General features: G+C 35.6%; 1 protein-coding gene across 3 annotated transcripts in view; it reads left to right on the plus strand.

Annotated features, from left to right (window-relative positions):
* The first annotated feature begins 5805 nt into the window (after positions 1-5805).
* The window catches only part of LOC149576003 (CRS2-associated factor 2, mitochondrial-like), a 35775-nt gene continuing 20177 nt past the window's right edge, over positions 5806-21403 (plus strand). For 2 of the 3 annotated variants that reach the window (XM_089816119.1, XM_089816120.1), the window contains exon 1: positions 5818-6492. In XM_089816119.1, the coding sequence (XP_089672245.1) occupies positions 5943-6492 (550 nt within the window). In that variant the 5' untranslated portion in view covers positions 5818-5942. Of the gene's footprint in view, positions 6493-21403 lie in introns of all 3 variants that reach the window. The other variant, XR_016360754.1, reaches the window with a different exon arrangement.

Consider the following 21403-nt stretch of genomic DNA (forward strand, 5'->3'; position numbering starts at 1 on the left):
AAGTAATAGGTATAAAATCAATGACTTTTGCATTTATATTAGATGTAAACATTACACATTTAGAAATAGGGATTTTGAGAAATAATATTAAACGATTAAAGTAAATACACGAATGAGAGTTTAAAAGTGACCATTTCAAATGGAAACATACGTGATTGATCTAATTTGTACGTGCACTTGAAGATATTGAACGATTCTAACAGGCCTAGCATATTTGGTATAATTAATCATACTAGATTCAATTACATAAAAATTTCAATATATAAAAAATGTAAAAGAAATGCCTATATTACAAGCGTAGTACATTAAATTTATGATGTAATGGACATGTCAATTTAGTTGTCTAATCATAGTGTTCTAAATGTAAAAGTAGTTTCCTAAAATATTTCTAATCAATCTAATTTTTCTTATATAAAGAACAAAATAAATTTCAATTCTTTTGTTGCTTATTTTGATATTCACCATTTACCATGATTGTGCAAAACACTAGACAGAAAGAATTTACTATTTATTTTGAAATTGGAAGAAGAATGGTGTAATTCATTATTTGAACATCGTCAATTGTATATAGATATAATTGTTATTCAATTTCATACCCTATGTAATACATACATACAAGCATGACGATAACATGTGTGTGGTGACCATTGTTTCCAAACTTTGTTAAATTCTATAAAACTAAGTAGTACTAGTTATTGGCAACGAGCAAGCTCTTTGTCCAAAATATCTAATTGGACTAGGAGACATATGCACTTGCAGGAATATAATTGCATTGCAGACATCTGATATTCTCATAGCATCATGTTCTGAGAACTTGCTCCAGTGAGCATGCAATGCATGATCTACAGAATTATACACACAAGTTGTCACATGACATGCACTTAAAGATTCAAGCGAGAACAAGCCACCTATAAGGGCATAACTCATCTCTATAACATATGCCTCAATGTATGGATCATAGTCTTCAACAAGCTTGAAGTAAGGCTTGACATATGCATTTGCCAATTGCTTCACAACTTTCGTATCTTCCAAAAGGTCCATGCAATTGATGAGGAATTTTGAAACAATGTCTGCATAATGTATTGACCCTGACCTATTCTGCAAGAATTCTTCACTGAGAACATTGCACAAAGATTTCTCAACATTTGAACACTCAATTACAAACACATTTTCCAAATGTATAGTTTCAATTGGATTACTAATTGGAAAATCCCATTGGGGACTTGGGTTTGGGATAAAAATTCGGTCACACATTTTGACAAGGTCAAATCTACCACAATTTGTTAAAAAATTAGATAAAAGCAATGTTATTCATGAAATCTACTAATGTAAGACAAATGAATATAGAAATAGATGGACACCCATTCAGTTAAAACTAAATTTTACTATTTCAACTAGGAATTGTTATTTAACAAAAGAAATGATTCATATCTACCATTTGTCCAATGGTAATAACTATATATGAATGTCAACTACCCTTGCCATCTAATATAAGTGTAATTTAAAATTTCTACATATTGTTAATAGTTTTTTATAGAACATATCAATCTGATTTGTGTTAACTCATGTAAAAGCAAATAATGAGAGTTTAAAAGTGACAATTTTAGATGGATACATACCTGATCGATCTACTTTGTACATGCACTTGAAGATATTGAACAGTCCTGATAAGCCTAGCACATGTGGTAAAAGGAGTATAATTAATCATACTAGATTCAATTACATAAAAATTTCAATATGTAAAAGAAATGCCTATATTACAAGTGTAGTACATTAAATTTATGACACAATGGACATGTCAATTAAGTTGTCTAATTGTAATGTTGTAAATATAAAAGTAGTTTCCTAAAATATTTCCAATCAATTTATTTTTTCTTATATGAAGAACAAAATAGATTTCAATTCTTTTGTTGCTTATTTGGATATACACCATTTACCATGATTGTGGAAAATATTAGATGAAACGAATTTCCTATATACTTTGAAATAAACAATTAGAAGGTAAGTGCTATGGAAAACAACGTGAATATTGTGCAAAGAAAGACAGACAATGAACACAGAAATGAAATATATATGCTTGCAATAGTGACTTGAATATGTAAAAAGATGATTCAAAAGGGGGCTCTAGTTTCAATTAGTCCAAGGTGATTTTGTTTGTTAGATTTTTCATACTAGATTATAATGCATGATGAGAAATTTTGATTAAAAATGTGATATGAAATATTAATGAAAAAATGTTGTCTTGTTTTTTCAACATTATTATTAGAGAAGAGTAAGCATATAATGACATCAATGTTCTTACTGTATCATAAAAATTAAAAGAATAACCATTATTTTTTCTTGATAAATATTAAAGATTTTATAAATGTGCTCTTCTCCATGAATCTTATTGAAGTATATGCCTAAAACTTATTTAGTTAAGGTGTTGCTCTTGTGACAACATAGTAGATAACCTAAAATATAAATCTTATCATCTATTTTAAAAAAAACAACATAATAGATAACCTTTCACATATTTTTTTATATTATGTATAAATTTGAAACATATTATAGTATTTTAATGTCAATGATCAGTAAATCTCCACCTAATATATTATAATATATCACATGACAGATACAAATTACTAAAAATAATTTGATATTTTTATGTTAAAAATAAAACCTAAATAGACATGTACCTACTATATTATAATATATTACGTAACAAATGCTAATTACTAAAAATCAATATCAAATTTCCATATTACCCATATTTAATACAACAACTAATCACATAAAATACATATTTTTAATTGAAAATTTGAATTTGAAAGTAAAACTCTTATGTTATGCAATGTTCAATGTTTAGTCCAATAGAGGTCCTGAGCCTAGATCCAGATCCAAGCATAGGCCCAGCACAAACCTATTCTTAGACCTGGTTATATTGCTTGGAGAAATTGCAAAATGCACAGCATGACGTCCATGAGCTAGCCCAGACAAAGCCAGAATAAACCCTGGCATATTAATGAAACAAGTTGTGTTTCATATTATACAACTGCACAATTTCCATACAACCACGACTGCAACATAGGATTTTAATTATTTCTTTAAAGTCTGTGGAATAGAAATTTCCATCAAACTTACCAACATATTTTTTCTAACTATTCGAACTACAAATGTTTTCACTAAAATTAACAAGAAATGTTTAATATATATTTGATATAGGGAATTTGAACATAGTATGGAACAGTCAAAACAACAATTGTTGTGTGCTTTGCTATTGCTTATAAGAAAAAAGGCAAGCCATAGAACTCCTGCTTTGTAATTTAATTTTCCTTGATCTTTTGTCTTTTAACCTTACAATGAGTACTCACAATGTATTGTATTATAATGCATTGCCTTTGGCCTATTTAATACTATAAAACAAACTAATTGCTTGCTTGCAAAAATGTTCCCATCTGGAGTGATTCCATGAATTGCCAAAATGCTCAACCAGACTTATACAACCACCCTGCCATTTTTGCAGGCACAGTCAACTAGGATCAGGTTTGACCAAAGCCTGTAACTATATTTGTTATTGCTAGGCACGCCATAGCACTCTAACACATATAATGGATGCAGATCTAGTAGAACACATGCAAGTGGAAAATATTCTCTTTTTTCTATTCACTTTTGTACTTCTTTGCAGACAATGCTTTTATACATTGCTGACAAAGCTAGCATCAAAATTCATTATTAATTTTGCTATTTGATTGAGCATCCAATTCAACCAAAGTCTACTTGACCTACCATTTGCTAATAGTTGATCTTGATATCTTGCTTACTTAATTTGGTAACCAACTTAAATACACCAACTAAAAACTTCTACTATAAATAGTTCAGATGATGGTGGATTGCAGAGATTAGAAGATAGATTACATTAATGATTGCATCAGAGGCTTTGATAGAACACAACTTAAAAATTCACAAGAAATGGTAAAATAGTAAAAGATCAAAGGAAACAACACATAACACAATTGTAAATGCTATTCTGTTTCTTTCCTCCACACCCCCCAAATAACACATTAAAACTTCCATTCCCAAGATTAGCTTTCCAGAACTTTTGGGTACCCATATGATTTTGTTCTTAAAAACATTGCATTTTACCGCTTCTCTTTGAAATTTCTAAAAGCTGGACTCTGGTATATTTAGTTTGTGGGTTTAACTGATACATCCTTCAAATACTTCAATTACAGATATCAAATATATATTCTTTAACTAGCGCATGAATAAAAAGCACCCAATGCATTGGTTATTGAATTCTTTTGTATATAGTGATTATCTGCTGGAGAAATTGGATCCTTCAGATAGCCCATTTGAATTATTCACTTATATCTTTTAAATAGCGCAACAAATGTTTTGAGTAATAGTTAATGATGAGGTTGGACACTTTAAATATATGTTGTGGAAAGAAATAGATAGACTGGGGCTTATCATATGGAGAAGATATGCCCTTTATAATGGCCATCTACATAACCGATACCACTATTGCTAGTGTATGCCAAGCCATGGGGCATGAGAACTCAATAGACTTTGGCCAGATCTATGTTTAGTTTTCTTTCTATTTTTGAATAAACATAAGGAAGTAATTGTAAAAGCTTTGACTGATGCAAATCTTAGCATCCAGTTGGCTTCTTTGCGATATTTTAGGATGGAGAAAGGAAATTGACAAAGACAAACAAAAGGCTGTGAAATTTTTAATTACTATTGTTTGAATAAAATAAATTTAAACACATCATTTTTCAAAATTTAGCAATAAAACAATATGTAATAGCGTTACTGTTATCCACAAATCCATAATAGTTTCACAGAAATTGATAAAATCAAAGTTAAATATACAAAAAGAAAGACCAGAGCACTTAGAAAAGCCAAGAAAAAACAACCATGGCACTCGGCATGCGAAAAAAGAAAACTTGCTTACCTCACAGGAAGGAAGACCACTCTCACTCTGCAAATTCTTCTTTTTTAATCTGATAACCATGCAACCATGATGAAACCTCTATTTGTAACTTGTCAAAGCCGACATTGACTATGACCGCACCATTCCTTAAGCGATCTTGCAATGTATGAAAGATTTGAAAATTTAATTGCTTCACTGTTTATGCAATTGACGCTTATGCATGTACAGAGAGATATGGATGTTCAGACAGTCCAAAGTTAACATTAAAATATGTTCCTCTGACACAAGAATTAAATAGATATGAATTTGGACACACCTAATCTACTATTTTCAAAAAATATCAATGCTCGACACTCAAGTTTCACATCCTACTTTTCCCAAGTCTCTACAATCATCACAAAATGCGATATGATAAATTCACAGAATTTAAGGGCGACCTGCCACACACATTTCTAAGAGGCATGAATCAGATGCTTTTCAGATTGTACCTTTCAACCTATTTTCCACTAAGACCGCTCCTAGTAAATGCAGTTGTCATACAACATTAAGTAGAATAGAAATATGTCTTTTTTAAGCACTAACTTTACATCTTCATTTTTATTCACTACTTCCATAAAGCAAACAAAAAAAACAATTGCCAAATGAAAAGTTTTAAAAAATTTCGCAACACTGACTATTCATTGTACAATTCTATGTAAAAATTTATCTAATCAAATTTATAAAATAAGAAATTAGATAAACAATATAAATACATTATATTAGATCATAGTTTTCGAAAAAATAAATTGATTTCATTGGAGAATATAAAAAGACAAAAAAGACACCCACTGGATGCTATAGTAGCCTGCAGGAACTAATAAACTAGGCAACTACCTATAGCAGACCTGCCCTAAATTTCACGAAGTTTTTCAAGTGAAAAGAGAGGACCGCTGACGGTGTTTAGTAATTTGTATCGTCAGTGCGCGTTCTTTCCACCTATCGATACAAAATTGTAGTTCTCATTAAACTGGCTATCACTTCACACATGAAATTGTTCCGCCTGAACATGGCTATCACTGGTAGCTGCTTCCGGCAACAACTTATCATTCATCACAATGTTTTGCAATACCTGTTTAAAATGTTTTCACACAATCCTTTTTCTGATCATGGATTTCAACACTGCAATGACCTTAAACCCTCACAAAAGCTTGGCGATCCCAAAACCTTAAGCAACAAAAGCCACAGAAATACTTCCAATGAGCTCCCTGGCCAGTCCCCATGGTCGTTGGAATCAAAAGATAATGCTCCCATTATATCATCTTTGCCATTCGATTTTCAATACAGTTATTCGGAATCAAACGCCAACATTGTTCCAATAGGGTACCGCGAGAAGAAATTTTCCCCTTTTGGTCCTGGTAGAATTGACAGATCATGGACAGGCTGGGCCGCTCCCGCGCCTGCACCGTTCAAAGACAATGCAAATGAATTCAAGAAGCGCCAACAAGAAATTCTCGGTGAACCGCTTACCGAAGCAGAAATTGGGGATCTTGTGGAAAGATATAGCCGTGGAAACTGTGATCGTCAAATAAACCTCGGTAAGACTCCTAATTTTCTGAAATATTTAATTTTCAATTTTAGTATATTCACAGTTTTCTTTGCAAATTTCATACGAAGGATTAGGTGTCATTGCCATTGTCAATCTATTGGATGCGGTGAATTTATCTTTATTTTTATTTTGTTTGCTTTGGATTAGATGCTACATAAAGCAGTCGTGGGCGGAGGATTAGAAAAGTCCATCCATGCAGCCAAAGCATCAAAACAAACAAGATGCCAGCGAAATTCTCAAGAACAACAGCTTTTTCATTTATTTTTATGCCTGTACGATTATTAGTGTGATTACAAACTGGCCCCATGGACTACTCGAATTCCAGTCTGCAGCGACTGGACTACTCTTATGCATTTACAGTGCTATAGTTTCCTATTCTTGCTGCGAGGCCTTCATAATGATAATTCAAATACAAAATCCTCTATAGTGCTTCGTTGAAAAAGCTCAGACTATAATATACCTCGAGTTGGAACACAACTCTACTGCAATGACATCAATTATCCTCCGCTTGTATCTCTAACTTTCGAATAATGCTGTCCCTGTCTCTCCTCTTTCTTATAACTTGCCAACAATCTCAAAGCTCATTTTGTATAAATGCCATTTTCTAACTTCTCAAATGATATGTGGTGGCTACAAGATGGTGCCAATTGCAAAACATCATGAAACATGTAGTTCGCTAGTGGGAAATTTTAAAATCAGAAGCTAATGACAGTGAGGAATTTCCTTGCGGCGTGTTGGTGTCTGTGACTGATTATCCAAGTTAGCCCCTTGAATTAACCATGTTCAACTAACAAGCCCTTATATCAGTTGTCAATAAACATGATTCAGTCAATAGGTCAAGTTGATTGAAGTCCGTTGCACTATAGGCCCTGCAAATCCTAGGTGAGTTCCCCCTTAAACAATATCTTTGTCATAATAATTCAATTTGATAGACATTGTGAATAGCAGCTGCTACTCAATGAAATATACCAAGGAAATGTTTGGTTTCAACAAGATTTGGCTATATACTTAAATAGTTTGATGGTTAAAGCACGAGAGTAAAGACTTTAATCTAAATTAAGCCTAGAAACATAAAATACATGAAAGTGAAATAATCCTTTGATATTTGATTTGTCACTGAAATTTGCAGACAAAAGAACACAAGACTGGTGCCTATCCTAGGGTATATGGAATCAAATCCTAGAAAATATTAGAAACTTGGATTGCAATTTGCATTTAGAAGATGGCTAGTGATTATTAGTGCTTTACATTAGCTAACCACTTAAGATGATTTACAAGCTCTATTTAACGCCCAATTTACTTACACGAAATCACTGTGAAACTAGTTTAAGCAAATTTTAGGCCTTTTGTTGAAATGAATTAGAAATCTGGTTGTAGAGACAAAATCAGAATATCTTTGATATTGATTTCATATGAATTCAAGTCCACAAATGCTAGAGACACTTTCATTAATAGAGCAAATTGCTCTGAGATTTACAATACAAAATTTACTGTCACAGACAGACCTTTTCTATGTACGCTAGATGAGACACAATATACAGACTATTCCCATCGACACAAGACCTCAGAACATTGAATTGTGGCCTTAATTTCCTTTTTATAGAATAAGGGAGCATACAAGCTTTGGGCCATTTACAAATTTGATTGGCATGCAGGTAATCTCATGAAGTCACTATAGGACAAACATCTTATAGAGCAGCTGGAAAAAGACAAGGATAATCCCCTGGTTTCTTCAGGTGGTAGTTTTGGATGTTAACCTTGGTGAAGTTTCAGTTGCTTGAGTCTGCATATCAATCTGGAGTTGATCAGATAATCCCCGCAAATTGACTGCCCTTATTTACTACCATGTTTTCACCGAGCTGTTTAGTGCACTATGAATTTTCTCAAATTCTTTGCAAAGTTGTTGAAGAATGACAAATTGAAATGCAAATCAAATCTGATCCATTCCATACTTGCATTTCACCAGATCTTAAAAAATATTCAAAAAATCAAAATTTAGCGCCAAGGGCAACAACTAGATTCTGGCTATTTTTTTTTTAATTTCAAAAACTGGCTCACAGAGCTTGGGACTTGGCAAATCTACATTTTTATCTCATAGGGCCCGAATGCTCTGATCTTTTATCCTATTGCTGGGTACCAGGTGCTTGGCATAGTCTTTGCCCAATATGGAATAACTTGCAACTTCTATCCTAACCAATCCATCGTCAATTTTACCCAAGCAATCAACATACGTGCCTGGCTAATTAACTGTCTTGTCTTCTTCTGAATTCGTGTCATCAAAAAATGGGCCAATGTATTCCTTATGTCTCCAATACACATTGTCTTGCTCTTGAGATATCCATCATCACTAAACAACGAAGGTATGTGGTAGCTAGATTTGCCCTCAAAAGATGTCAATTCTGCCTTTGTCAATCTAGTGTACAATTTGTGTGCTTCCAATAGATGTGTTCTATGCTTGTATCTTGCATACAAATCATATAGTGCTTGATATGCATTTAGGTCAAGAGGAATTTGTCCTAGCAAGATTTTTGTTGATTTTGTTCTTCTCCCCAAAACTGATACAATGCATATCAAAAGCTCTGAAGAGTTACATGGGTTTTATAAATTTGAATCATTGCTCTCTATTAATACCATGTAGAGTCCACATGCCTCATGATTATTATGCAAAGTAATTGGTAAAAATGAATGTGTTATTAAATAGAGATCGTAAATGACCTATATATACAAGTATACACAAGAATGTTTCTATAACGAACAAAGAGAGAAATAGAAACACATTCTAAAGAGAGAAAAAGGAGAAAGTTTCCATATTGAATAGAGAGAGAATATGGAAACATAGAAGAGGAGTGACCATTAGAAATAGAGTTAAATCTACAGACAAGAGAAACAAAAAATAGAGAGATTTAACCCTAATACTCTCCCTTAATGGTCAATCTAACTTTAAAAAAATTGTAAGTGAATACTCAGAAGGTGTAAAAGGCAAATTCGGGCTGATCAGTGAGCTCTACACGTTCTACAATATTGGGTTGTGGTTGAGACCCTCCCTGCTTCCATTGTTTAGAAGAAATGTGGGTCTTGCAACCTTGGATCACATGACCAAATTTGTGTTAATAGTTGCACCTATTGTTTTCCTTCTTGGAGCTATCCTGAGATTGAGATGATGACTGAGACAAGCCTTTATTCTTGTGAAAGGATTGGTTGTAAATGCTTGTTTAGAGGAGGATGAAGAAGCGCTGCTACCAAACTGTTGTTTCCAATGGTCCTGCTGCAGAAGTTCAGTGCACAAATCTGAAAATTTAAGGTCAACATTAGATGCAGTAATATTGAGCGTCTCAATAAAGTGCTCATAGGATTGTGGAAGACTTTTCAGAGTAATGACTACTATATCCTCTTCCTCCATTGTACGACCAATGACCTTAGTTTGATCTCTGATGTCCTTAATCTTTAGAGGATGTTCTTGTAAGGACATGTGCTCATCCATAATTATAGAGAATAATTGATTCTTCAAAAAGAAAGCTCTTTTTGATGTAACAAACACAAATATCTGAAATGGCATGAACCTCGAGTCAAATTGACGAAAGACTTGAAAAACATGAAAAGACACTTAGGAGAGAGCTCAAAAAACCCAAAAAGAATCTAATGTTAGATTTTGAATCCGCTGGCTCAAAAATTGTGGCATGAAAAACTATGTACCTAGAAAAAACAAAGGCAACCTAGATGAGGGTTTGAAAAATCCACCACACATCTACAAGAAAATATTTTCTAACAAAGAAAACTAGGGTTTTCGAAGAAAAACCTAGATAGTGGCCATGATTGACTAAAAAGCTAGCAAAAAATGGCATTTGCAGACAATTTGATGCAAGAGCATCTCGGGTTGCCTTTTAATCCTGTACTTTTGTTCATTTTGACAAGTTCAAACTGAGTTCTTTTCAAACCTTGCCTAGCTCTTTAGTATGAACCGAGTTGTTCCTTTGGTGACCGAGTTCTTCAGTATGAATTGAGCTATTCCTTTGGTGACCGAGCTCTTCAATATGAACCGAGTTGTTCTTGTGCTGACCAAGTGTTCCTTCATGCGTCGAGTGGACCTGTGTTGTTGATGCTTGGGCCCTTCTTTGACCAAGTTTGTCTGTGTTTGGTTCTCAGTTGGAGCCGACTCTTGTATTTAATATAGATCGTGAATTTAATGATAGGATCTTGTCTAGGGATGAGTGTTGACCGTTTTGAGGTCGACCTTTCTTTGATGTAATGTTCTAGAATCTTTTGTAAGCCATTTTGGCAAGTATAAGTGGAGGTATTTGGTTTAGTTTAGGGAGAACTGAGAGGATTGGGAGTCAGAGTAGATGTTGCAAGTTTGAAGCTGAAGATAGAACGTAGGGTTATATTTTGTATCTGGCTGTAGCGCAAAAGGCCTTACAGCTGGGCATGTATGCTGAACATTTGATGAATCAATAAAAGTATTTGTTCTCTCTCTCTCCTTGGTGTTGTTTTCTATGTTTTGCTTCCATTGTGTGTACTCAACGAGGTGGTTGGATAGTTGGGTGTGCCTTTGGCCCTAGCTGTTGATCCCTCCTTACACCACAAACGAGGACGCGTAGTTCAAAGATGTCCAACAAACACCATAATTGAGGCAAAAATGACCATGCTTAGGGTCATAGGTTTCCAGATTAAAGATGCAAAAGGAAAATGTTTGCAATAAAAACAACTGAGAAAAACAAAAATGCAAGCCATTTTTGAAACTGCGAGTTGCAAACAAAATAGTTGAGAGGATTTGCAAAAGGCAAAAGAGAGCTTATGCCAAGTTGTAGAAGAGAAACACCCAAAAATATACATGTTTCTAAAGCAAAGATTTGCAGGAAAAATGGTGTATGAGAGAGAGAGAGAGCAACACAAATAACAAGGTTGTATTTGTAGGGAAAAAAACTCTGTGAGTTGCAGTGATGACGACTAGAAGATTTCATGCATGCAAAAAAAACTGCTTCCAAAAAAATTCGCGATGCACAGACCTACAATTCTAAGAAGCAAGGATCATGAGAAAACCATAGTCGCGTTTCTGCAAACAAAATTTTGGGCACACTTAGGCAAAGGATGTCGAAACTCTTACGAGTCTAAAAAAATTCATCAAGAAATTAAAGATTTTCAAAATTGTTGTGAGGTTTTCACACATCGCCCCAAATCTTGGGGACCCCCTTTTTTTTTATCGCCTCGGCAAATTTTTGGATTGTCCAAATTTTTTGAGTTTTTGAAAATTTCACGCCTTGGCACCTTCAGGACAAATGTGGGGAGGCTTAGCTTATTTTCACCCGGTTTCAACTTGATTTTCCAGAGCTATCAATTCTATCCCTAGGCCGAATAATTTTCTAAGTTAATTTCAACTTGGCAGGATAAAATTGTGAATTTTATACTTAGACGATTTCTTTTGAAAATTTGGTTTTAATTGTGTAAATTTGGATGATTTTCAAAAGGGAAATTTTAATTAGACTTAAGTTTTTGGAAAATCTTTTTTTTTTTTTTTGGTGAAAAAGGGGATTTAATTTTGTAGGATGAAGTTAAATTGCAAAATCAATTTTTGACTCGAGGGGGCAATTTTATTGTCATAAAATTTTAAATAGCTTGGCAAAATTGATTTGGTAGAAAGTTGCAAAAATTGGCTTTAATTGGATTAATTTGCCTTGAAAGTTTTTAGTTTTTAATGAATTTGGTAATTTAATATTGAAAAAATGGCTTTTGGTTAGCCAAAATCCAAATTTAATGACGTATTAATTACTAAACCCTCATTAAATGGAAATATTTAACACCCTCAAGGCAACATTTAATTTCGTTTTGCAATTTGGAGCTAATTGGCAAATTTAAAAATGCAATTTTCTTTTGGGCAAAATTAAATTTTTGAGCTAAGCACTTAATTATGGGCCTTAACTTGGATTTAATTTGTTTTTTCTCTCCTCCAGTGCCAGGTCGGCCAGCTTAGAGGGAAAAGAAATTGGGTATAAAGGAGACCTCTCTCCCACTTCTTTTCCACAATTCATTTCTTTCTCTCCATTCTTGGGCGAATTTCCTTGAGGAGCAGATTTTTCCAGACTTGGCAAGTTTATCAAGGCAGTTGTTTTGCATTTCTTGAGCGAATTTCTCTTGAGGAGCAGATTTCAGGCCTTGGCGATTTTCCTTGTGGGCAGATTTTTGGTGATTTGTTCTCCTTCTATGTGCTGCGATTTGTGCCCTAGGTGATATTTTTGGGCAAATTGAGGACTTCCATGCTTGGGCGAATTAAGACAAGGGCAGAACTTTTCACTCTCGGCATTTTCTTGAGGCAGATCTGATTTGGTGACATGGGCAATTCATGGTGAAGGTCTGATTTTTCCCTATTTAGGACTGCATTTCTTATATCAGAATTGGCGATTTTGTTGGGAGAGGGGATGCATATGAAAGTTTGATTTTGGTTTGATTGAGCAAGTGTTGGATGGTTTTAGAAGTTCAAATTTCTAATTTGCAAAGGGATTTGAAATTCTTGAAGTCATATTCTAGGTTCCGAAAAGTCGCTGTAAGATTATTGGTTAAGGTGAATTTTCATCATCTAGAGTTGCAAGGGGTCCTTAAGCTAACATCCATCTTTCGCTCTAGTCTAAGGATTGCTCCGCTTGGTTCTTCTTGCCTTCTGGTCCACCACTCTACCATCCCGTAATAGGGCAAGGAGCATGGAGGATGGTAGTGCAAGTAAGAATCCCAAGCGGGCAAACACTAAGAAAGACAAAGAGGATATGATGCCCAAAACTTCCTTCTTCTCGAAAATGAAGAGAATAACCGACACTAATATCGGTATAGTGGACATGATACGGATGAGGGACAGACTAAAGGAAGGACAATCCCCCTTGGCAAAAAGGATATACAAGAGCGGAATTGTACATGCGGCGGCTTTTCCTCCCACATTGCCTTGTCTGGAATTGATTATAGAATGTGCATCCAGATTTGATCTAAACAATAAATCCATCATTTTTGATGAAGGGAAGAGAGTGTTGGCCAGCATTGGCGAACAAGCAATCGAAGAAACATTCAACATTCCCCAGTACAAGGGCATGACGGTTGTGATGATGGACCAAGCAACTAAATCATTTCAAGATAACCTAGAAGCCTACTACACGCAACTAAAGCAAAATTGGATACGCGAGGGAAGGAAAGGAGTCAATAGATCATCGAGGCTAACAATGGTGGATTTCAAACCAAAATATGGTGATCTCGTTGTTCTGCTCAGTCGGATCATGGGCCTAGCTCAAGGGATGCAATTTGAAAACTGGATGTACTTCTTCATTGATGAGATCGAGAGAGGGAAAAGAAGGTTTGATTGGGCCAAGATCATAAGCGAGAACTTAGAATTGTAACTCAGAACCGTGCAAAACCAAAGGCAATTCTACATGGGCTCCTATCTGTTATACCTGATTGCTAGATTGTACAAGAGTCCGGGACTTAGGGCCTTAGGAGAAGTTGGTAGCGCACCAGGACAATATTTGGTACATGAATGCTATCCGTAGCTCCATTTGCATAATAACAAGGATTACAAGATATTTTGCGATGCCTTCACGATGAAGACAGTAAGGGTACTACAAGGGACACTTGCTAAGAGACTTTCACCAGAAGCAGAAGCAAGAATTAAGAAGTTTGGGAGTTGGTTCGTCCAATTTCCGCAGTTTACCTACGTTAGAGTGGCAGGAAGTACAGTTTGTCCTAAGAGGCTTCCAAGGTACCCACCCGACAAGGTAGTTTTGTTAGAATTGGCTAGGCAACTTGAGCACTATGATAGGATAATGAGAAAGGAAGGGAAAACGGGCATTTCATTCTCAATCGTAATTGGCAATGAGAGTTGCCCAAATCGGGCCTCCTTTGAAGCCGTGGAGAAGGAATTGGAATGGTATCATCTAGGATGGTACAAAGCAAGGCAAGGATTCAATCCTAATGGTTTTATCAAGGTACAAGCATGTTCCCACCATAGAAGACTTTTGGGCCAATGCCAAAGATGACTTTCATGTGAGAAAGCTAGGTTTCTCAAGGTTGTCGATGAACATGATGAGGGCTATTAGATGGAGAGGCCTCGATATTCCGGATCAACTGGAGGATGATGGAAATGTGTTGAGAGAAGACTATGATATAGTAGAAGGAACAGAATTGAATCCAGTGGATTGGGATGACCATCAGGATCCTTCCTTGGAAGCAGTCGCAAGGGTAGTGGATTTACATACCAAGTCGTGGTATAATGAAGGACTAAGGAAGCTACAAAGACAAAGGATTCCCCTTACCTATGAGATGATGAAGCCAAAAGAGAGACAAGCAAAATCAGTCGGACAAAGGAATGAAGGAAATAGCCGGCAACAAGAAATGAGTAGAAATAGCAAGAAGAAAGTTTTGGAGGTAGAGAAGGGCAAAGAACATCCAGAGCCTCCAACCAAGAGGCAGCATGCAGCGCCATCAAGAGAGAGTATAATTGAGGCTAGAAGCCAAGAGGTCAATTCAAATGATAAAGGGGCCGCGATGGAGGTGAGCTCTGATTCGGAATCAAGTGGCTATAGTGAAAGCACCGAGTACTCCCCTCTCTCGGAGAACCAGCAAGGAAATGATATGGAAGAAACTAGTAGAGAAGAAGATAGACCGATTGACATCGAGGCAACAAGTCAGGAACCCGAGGCCGTTGGTGATGTTTTGTTAGTCGAACCAAATCCAGATTTGGGGAGATGCACTGCACCACTATGGTTAAGACAAGTGCTTATGCCAAGAGGCGAGGTGGTAACGACCCATACAACTGAGGACATCTAAGGGTTAATGGAAAAGGGTGATATCGAGAACCAAAAACAAATGGCAAGAACGGTGGCAAGGGTAATCAGGAGCGACAATGATGGTCACCGAAAGGTTCAAATTGCTATTCCAATAGTCAACAAGGTAGTGAATGAGATTGTGGCCCAAGAATATGAGATAGTGGAGCATAACTTGGGAAGGAATACAGATGATATGGAGTGTGAGGAGGTCCAGGAAGGTATAGCATCAATCAGAGAAAGGTTAAGGAAGGGAAATGAAAGGATAGTAAAGTTGGAGGCTGAGAACAAATATTGGAGAGATAGCCAACCCATCCAATAGCTGCACCAGGCAGCCCTTCCTCAAGATAGCGGGAGCAATTCAGGAGAGATATCAACTCAGCTACACGAAGTCAGGGATTGTATCCATGATACAATCCAAGATGGGCGAATTTTCTTGCCTTCCTTCATCTCGACTTTCAATCATTAGTGGCCATTAGAGACAAGTTTAGATTATTCGAAGAAGAGTGGAAAGGTTTCCTTCCCATCAGAGATTTGGCTATTCCTAGGCTACAGGCGTTCATTGGGCTACCAGAGGCATATTTGCAAAGGGCCGGGTTGGTTGATGAGAGGATTGAGTATAGTTGAATCTTGGTTTGTTGCATTAACTACCAAATTTAGAACACTTGAGGAGATACATAATGAGATTGCACGACACAGTCCAAGCGTTGACACTTCTATTTCAACCATGATGAGCGACGTTGGGGTGGCACTTGATTTTGAGAATATTAGAGAAGAAGATATCAATGAGACAGATTTTGGATCGAGGTTGGATGAGTTAGGAATGGTTGCTATTAAGAAAAAGCATTTGGGCACCCTTTCCTCTCTCAGTGCTTTTATTGGATTTGCAAAGGAATATGAGAAGGATCACGAAAAGATACTACAAGCAGTGAACAGCGTGGCAAAGTCAGCGGAACTCAAGGCGAAGCACACACTTTGTCCTCCTATGGAAGAAGTTAACGAAAGGCTAGCTAAGTTCATTGCCTTAGCTAAGAAAATGAAAGGAAAGGGAAGATTTATATTAGAAGATCATTTGATGTAAGCCCAAGTGGCAAATTTCCCTTTCTTCTAGAATAGGACAAGTGTCTATTTTTGATTGGCCACTATTTTGGTGCCTTCTCATTGGTTGCCACTTTTTGCACTTTTTTCATTGGTCCATTGATGAGGTGGCAACTTCTCATTGGCCGATGGGGTGGCAACCCTAATTAGGGTTTTGAGGATCCAATCTGGATTGTTGATCTTGTTTTGATCTCCACCGTCCGTTGTATTTTTGGCCCCTATAAAAGGCCATTTGCTCTCATTTGTAAGGGGTTGGAGAAATTGTTGCGAAGATAATACCAAAATTGCTCTCTTTTTCATTGTTGCGATTTGCATGTTGATCAAGAACATTGGGTGTTATTGCATGTTTTCTACTTCCACTTAGATTTCCTTTCAAATTATTGAAGCAAATTTCATTTCAAGTTGTTTAAGTGAAAGTAAAGTAGATGGATAGTGGTATGGTAGCATTGGTAAATGTTTGATAGGGGTCAATACTAGGCCACTAGCATCCTAGTGGCTGGTTGGGAAGCTTTGTGTGGTAAGCTAGTTTATTATTCCTTTGAATCATTGCACCTGTGGAAGTGAGGCCGTTGGTCAGCTCTCATTAGGTTCAATCTCTGTCCATTTGCTAACCTTCCATTCATAGGAGTAGGAGTAGAATAGTGAGTAGTTGGGTAGTCAAAGTTTAGGGAAAGAAGTTAGAGTAGGTCAAGTATTAGAACACATCCATTCACCTTCCACCACTATCACTTTCCCATCAACATCATCATCGGCAGACACACCCTCCATCATCACTACCATCAACATTATCTGCCACCCGCACATTTCACAAACCGAGCCACCATCACCTTCATCCCACCAAAGTCCAAGTCATCCTCAACAATTTGCGTAAGGCCGCCTATGTGATTACCAGCAAATCACATCAATAAAATTGAGCGAGTATCCAACGGTGTAAGGAACATTGGAGTTATACTCATGTCTCATGGGCATTAACTTTTCAAGAGAGGAGTTGTATGTTTGATATCCCATATCGAATATTCAAATCCTAATATGTTATGTAAGTGATACAAAACTTGCATCAACAAAAACCTATTTCAAAAAATAACACAGGAAATCTCAATAATGAAAATATTAGTTTTCGAGAAAAATGAATTTGATACCATATTACGCAAAGTAATTGGTAAAAATGAATTTGTTACTAAACAAAGATCATAAATGATCTATATATAAAAGTCTACACAAGAAATGTTTCTATAATAAGCAAAGGGAGGGAAATAGACACATTTTGAAGAGAGAAACAAAAGGATAAAGTTTCCATATTGAATAGAGAGAGAATATGGAAATGTAGATGAGGAGTGATCATTAGAAATATAATTGAATCTACGGAAGAGGGAAAAACAAAAATAGAGAGATTTAACTCTTAATAGTTGCATCCAATCTATTGACCATCATAGAGCTCATCGAGTCTGAAATGGACTTTTTCTATTGGCTTGTTGTATTGTGCAACTATCCTCGTTGTTGAGTATCCTTCTTCTTTTTCATCTCTTCAATCTCTCTCTACTGCTAGGAAATATTGATCCTTGCAGTGGCCAAAAATTGTCTTAGCTTGGACAAGTCATTTGCAAAGATTGTGGGCTACATTGGTGGGGGCATCAATGCCTTTGTTAAAGTATTTGTTCTTCAAGCTTGCATACCTTCTCTGTTAGTCTAATCTTGTGATTTTATAGAAAGGTTTTCTATGAATTTGGCACTATGTGCAATCAATTGGATTACTTCAATGATTGTTGTATCAGATGGTTGATGGTTGCACAAGTTGTTGCGCTTCTTCATCATGACAAGCTTGTTAGTGGTAGGGAAGATAGACCATGCCAAAATTTCATGTCTATCATCAAAGGAAGACCCAAGGTAAATCCTTTGCTTGTTCGAGATCTTCATCCAAATCAATGTCCTCTTTCTTCCTCAAGCAATCAAAGGCTATTGTAGAAGAGATATACCATCCATCAAGAAGTAGGATGCCATTTTCCACAATCTCTCTACCTTCCTCAAGTGTGTTAGTGTCCATTCTTTGCTTGGCTTTTTGTGCAATGTGAACATCAAGTTCAACACTTTGTTGGGCATTGGGATGTATAATCCCTAATTCTTCCCTCACGTGATCACTAATCACCTTTACATGAAATGCCTGAGTTCCTCCTTTTTATTGTCAAAATTTACATCATTTGTAAATTCATCATGGGTGTCATGTAACTCCCCAAGAGAAGGTAAGTTTATGAAATAAACCTTTAAGTTTTAAAAGGCAGATAAATATAAAGGATATTCTAATCCTTTGATTTAAAGAATTATTAATAAGTAAGGTTAATTAAAACTCTCTTTTAAAAAATAGTTACAATTTAATTAATGAGAGGGTACTTAAAGGTAGCCTTTTCAAAAGGATTTGATGGTTTGAACACCACCCCTTAAATGGTTATATAAGTATTTTTATGGGAGAGTTGAAAAAGGGGGAGATGACTCAAGGAAGGACAAGAAGAGGAAGGTGGTGACTTGGTGGGCTATGAGGCATTTGGAGAAGGGGCACAAAGTGTGTGCCCAACTCGGGGCACAATGTACACTTGCTAGTGTCATGGCTAGTACTGTGTTATTTATGCCATGAAGTTGGGTTGGGTTCTATGTGTGAATTGATGGGTTCTAAGTAAGAACCAATTTCCTTTAGGGGTGCTATAGCCATAAAGGACCCAAGGCCACCCGATTCTTCGTATGAGGGAGAATTACCATTCTAAGTGTTCAAGATTAATATAAGTATATGGAACCCTTGATGCTATTAGATTTGGCGAAGGTTTTATAAAGTTATAATGTTAACACTTGTCTTATAATTCGTGTTAAATATTATTTCATGCCATGGTTACTTTGGCTATCTATGCTTAAATTAAATTCATCACATCTTATAATTGATTTAACATTAATATTTAATCTACTAATTTCGTTGCAATCACTTATTTGAATTTCGAAGAAAAGTGTCATCACAATAGGCCAATTCTTTGATGTCATCATTAGTGTCGCTACCTAGTCCAAATGAAACAATGACCCTTGTAGGTTGAGGATTTTGCACAACTCCTATGGGGTGTCAAATCACTAGCACTATCTAGCATATTCTCTTTAGGTTTGGAACTTGTGTTTGGGTCATCAAATGGGATCTCCCTTCCTAGTGACAATGTGCAATGGTGTCATAGCCTTTGGACTTTCAAGAATGATTATTGGTTGGGATCTTGATTAAGATGGTGATGGTATAGATGGCTTTTAGGTCTCAAAAATCTTTTCACCCTCCATGCTAGGTCCCAATCAATTTGCTTTTCCAACAAAGATAAAATCCTCCTGACAAATATTTTGCTTTGTGACATTATTGGCTATTGGGTGATGCTTATCCCAAATACATGTCTACTCTTAGACTAACTAATCTTGATCATCTATCCTTGTGATAACCTTCAATGGCTCCTCCCACACTTTCAATCCATCAAACAACAAAATATGCATCAAAACAGAATAGTATTTGAAATAAACAACAATCTGTTCTCCTTTTGCATTTGTCAGGGCTTTATACAAGTTATCTAGAAGCAAACTTGCATTTTCAATTGGTTTAGTTTGATTCCTTAATTAGATATCTACATGCAACACCAACATATGATTGGAATACTAAGCTCTTCATGCTACTTAAACATTTGACGCAAAGCATAATTTGTTTCTTCAAAATATACTTCAAATAAATCCACGTTGTAGGGAGGTTGGCAAAAAGTATCTATCTTGCCCTTCAAATTATGTTGCCTAAAAGCCATAAGCTTACCCATATACTATCCTTTTTTGCTATTAAATTCCTTTGCCAACTCATCTATTTCAATGGCCAATGTGGTGTTCTTCCCTATTCCAAACACATCATTGATGGTGTTTTGCTAATAATATCAAAGGACTTGCCATATTTGGTCGGAATTGTCTTTTCATCAATTGTATGCTTTGGCTAGGGCTTTGATTAAGTCAACATTCACAAAGATATTGGGTATCACCATCCTACCTAGGTAATATTCCCAAATGTTTCTAATAAATATTCTCTCCTTAGCTTTGTTATAACCTCTTCTCCATAGTTTGAAACCGTCAACAGGAACATAAGAGTGTCTACAACTAACACAAAAATCTTGAAGAAAAACTTGTATTTCACTGCTACCCTTTATCTCTTCTTTGTTTCACTTGACCTTGTCAATTGGGCAATGATATTCTCCCAAACCTTTCTTTTGGTTCTAGTGGTTGATGACTTCCATTTCATTTAGTGTCTAGGGAATTAGATGGCTTGCAAAATAGCTTGGTAGGGTTTATGGTTTTGGAATTTTTAAAAAAAATTAAACCCTAGTTCTACTTGCTTGAACTTTAATTCAATCAAATGGTACTCTAGAATGCACAATTAAAACCTGTCATGGAGAAGAAAAATACAAGAAGAGGCAAGGGTTTGATCTGAAAGACTCAGATGAAGAAGAAAAATATTATTCAACGGATTCTAGATTAAAAAAATACAAAGAGATCAATCCTTATAAAAGGAGATCGAAACCCAAAGAAGGGTAACCTAAAAGCTTAAAAAAGCTAGGTTGCACAATATAATTAATAAAATATTAATTATATGCACCTACAAGAGAGCTTAAGCAAATTAGAGTAATAGGCAACTTATTTAATTAAATCACTTATTTGATTTAATTAAATTGCTTAAGCTATCTTGTAGGTGCATATAATTAATATTTTATTAATTATATTTGATTTAATTAAATAAGTTGCCTATTACTCTAGTTTGCTTAAGCTATCTTGTAGGTGCATATAATTAATATTTTATTAATTATATTGTGCAACCTAGCTTTTTTAGGCTTTTAGGTTACCCTTCTTTGGGTTTTGATCTCCATTTATAAGGATTGATCTCTTTGTATTTTTTTAATCTAGAATCCGTTGAATAATATTTTTCTTCTTCGTCTGAGTTTTTCAGATCAAACCCTTGCCTCTTGTCTT

This window comes from Cupressus sempervirens, chromosome 1 (genome assembly GCF_028749045.1).
Source record: "Cupressus sempervirens isolate cs-2001-9-10 chromosome 1, ASM2874904v1, whole genome shotgun sequence".
NCBI lineage: Eukaryota > Viridiplantae > Streptophyta > Pinopsida > Cupressales > Cupressaceae > Cupressus > Cupressus sempervirens.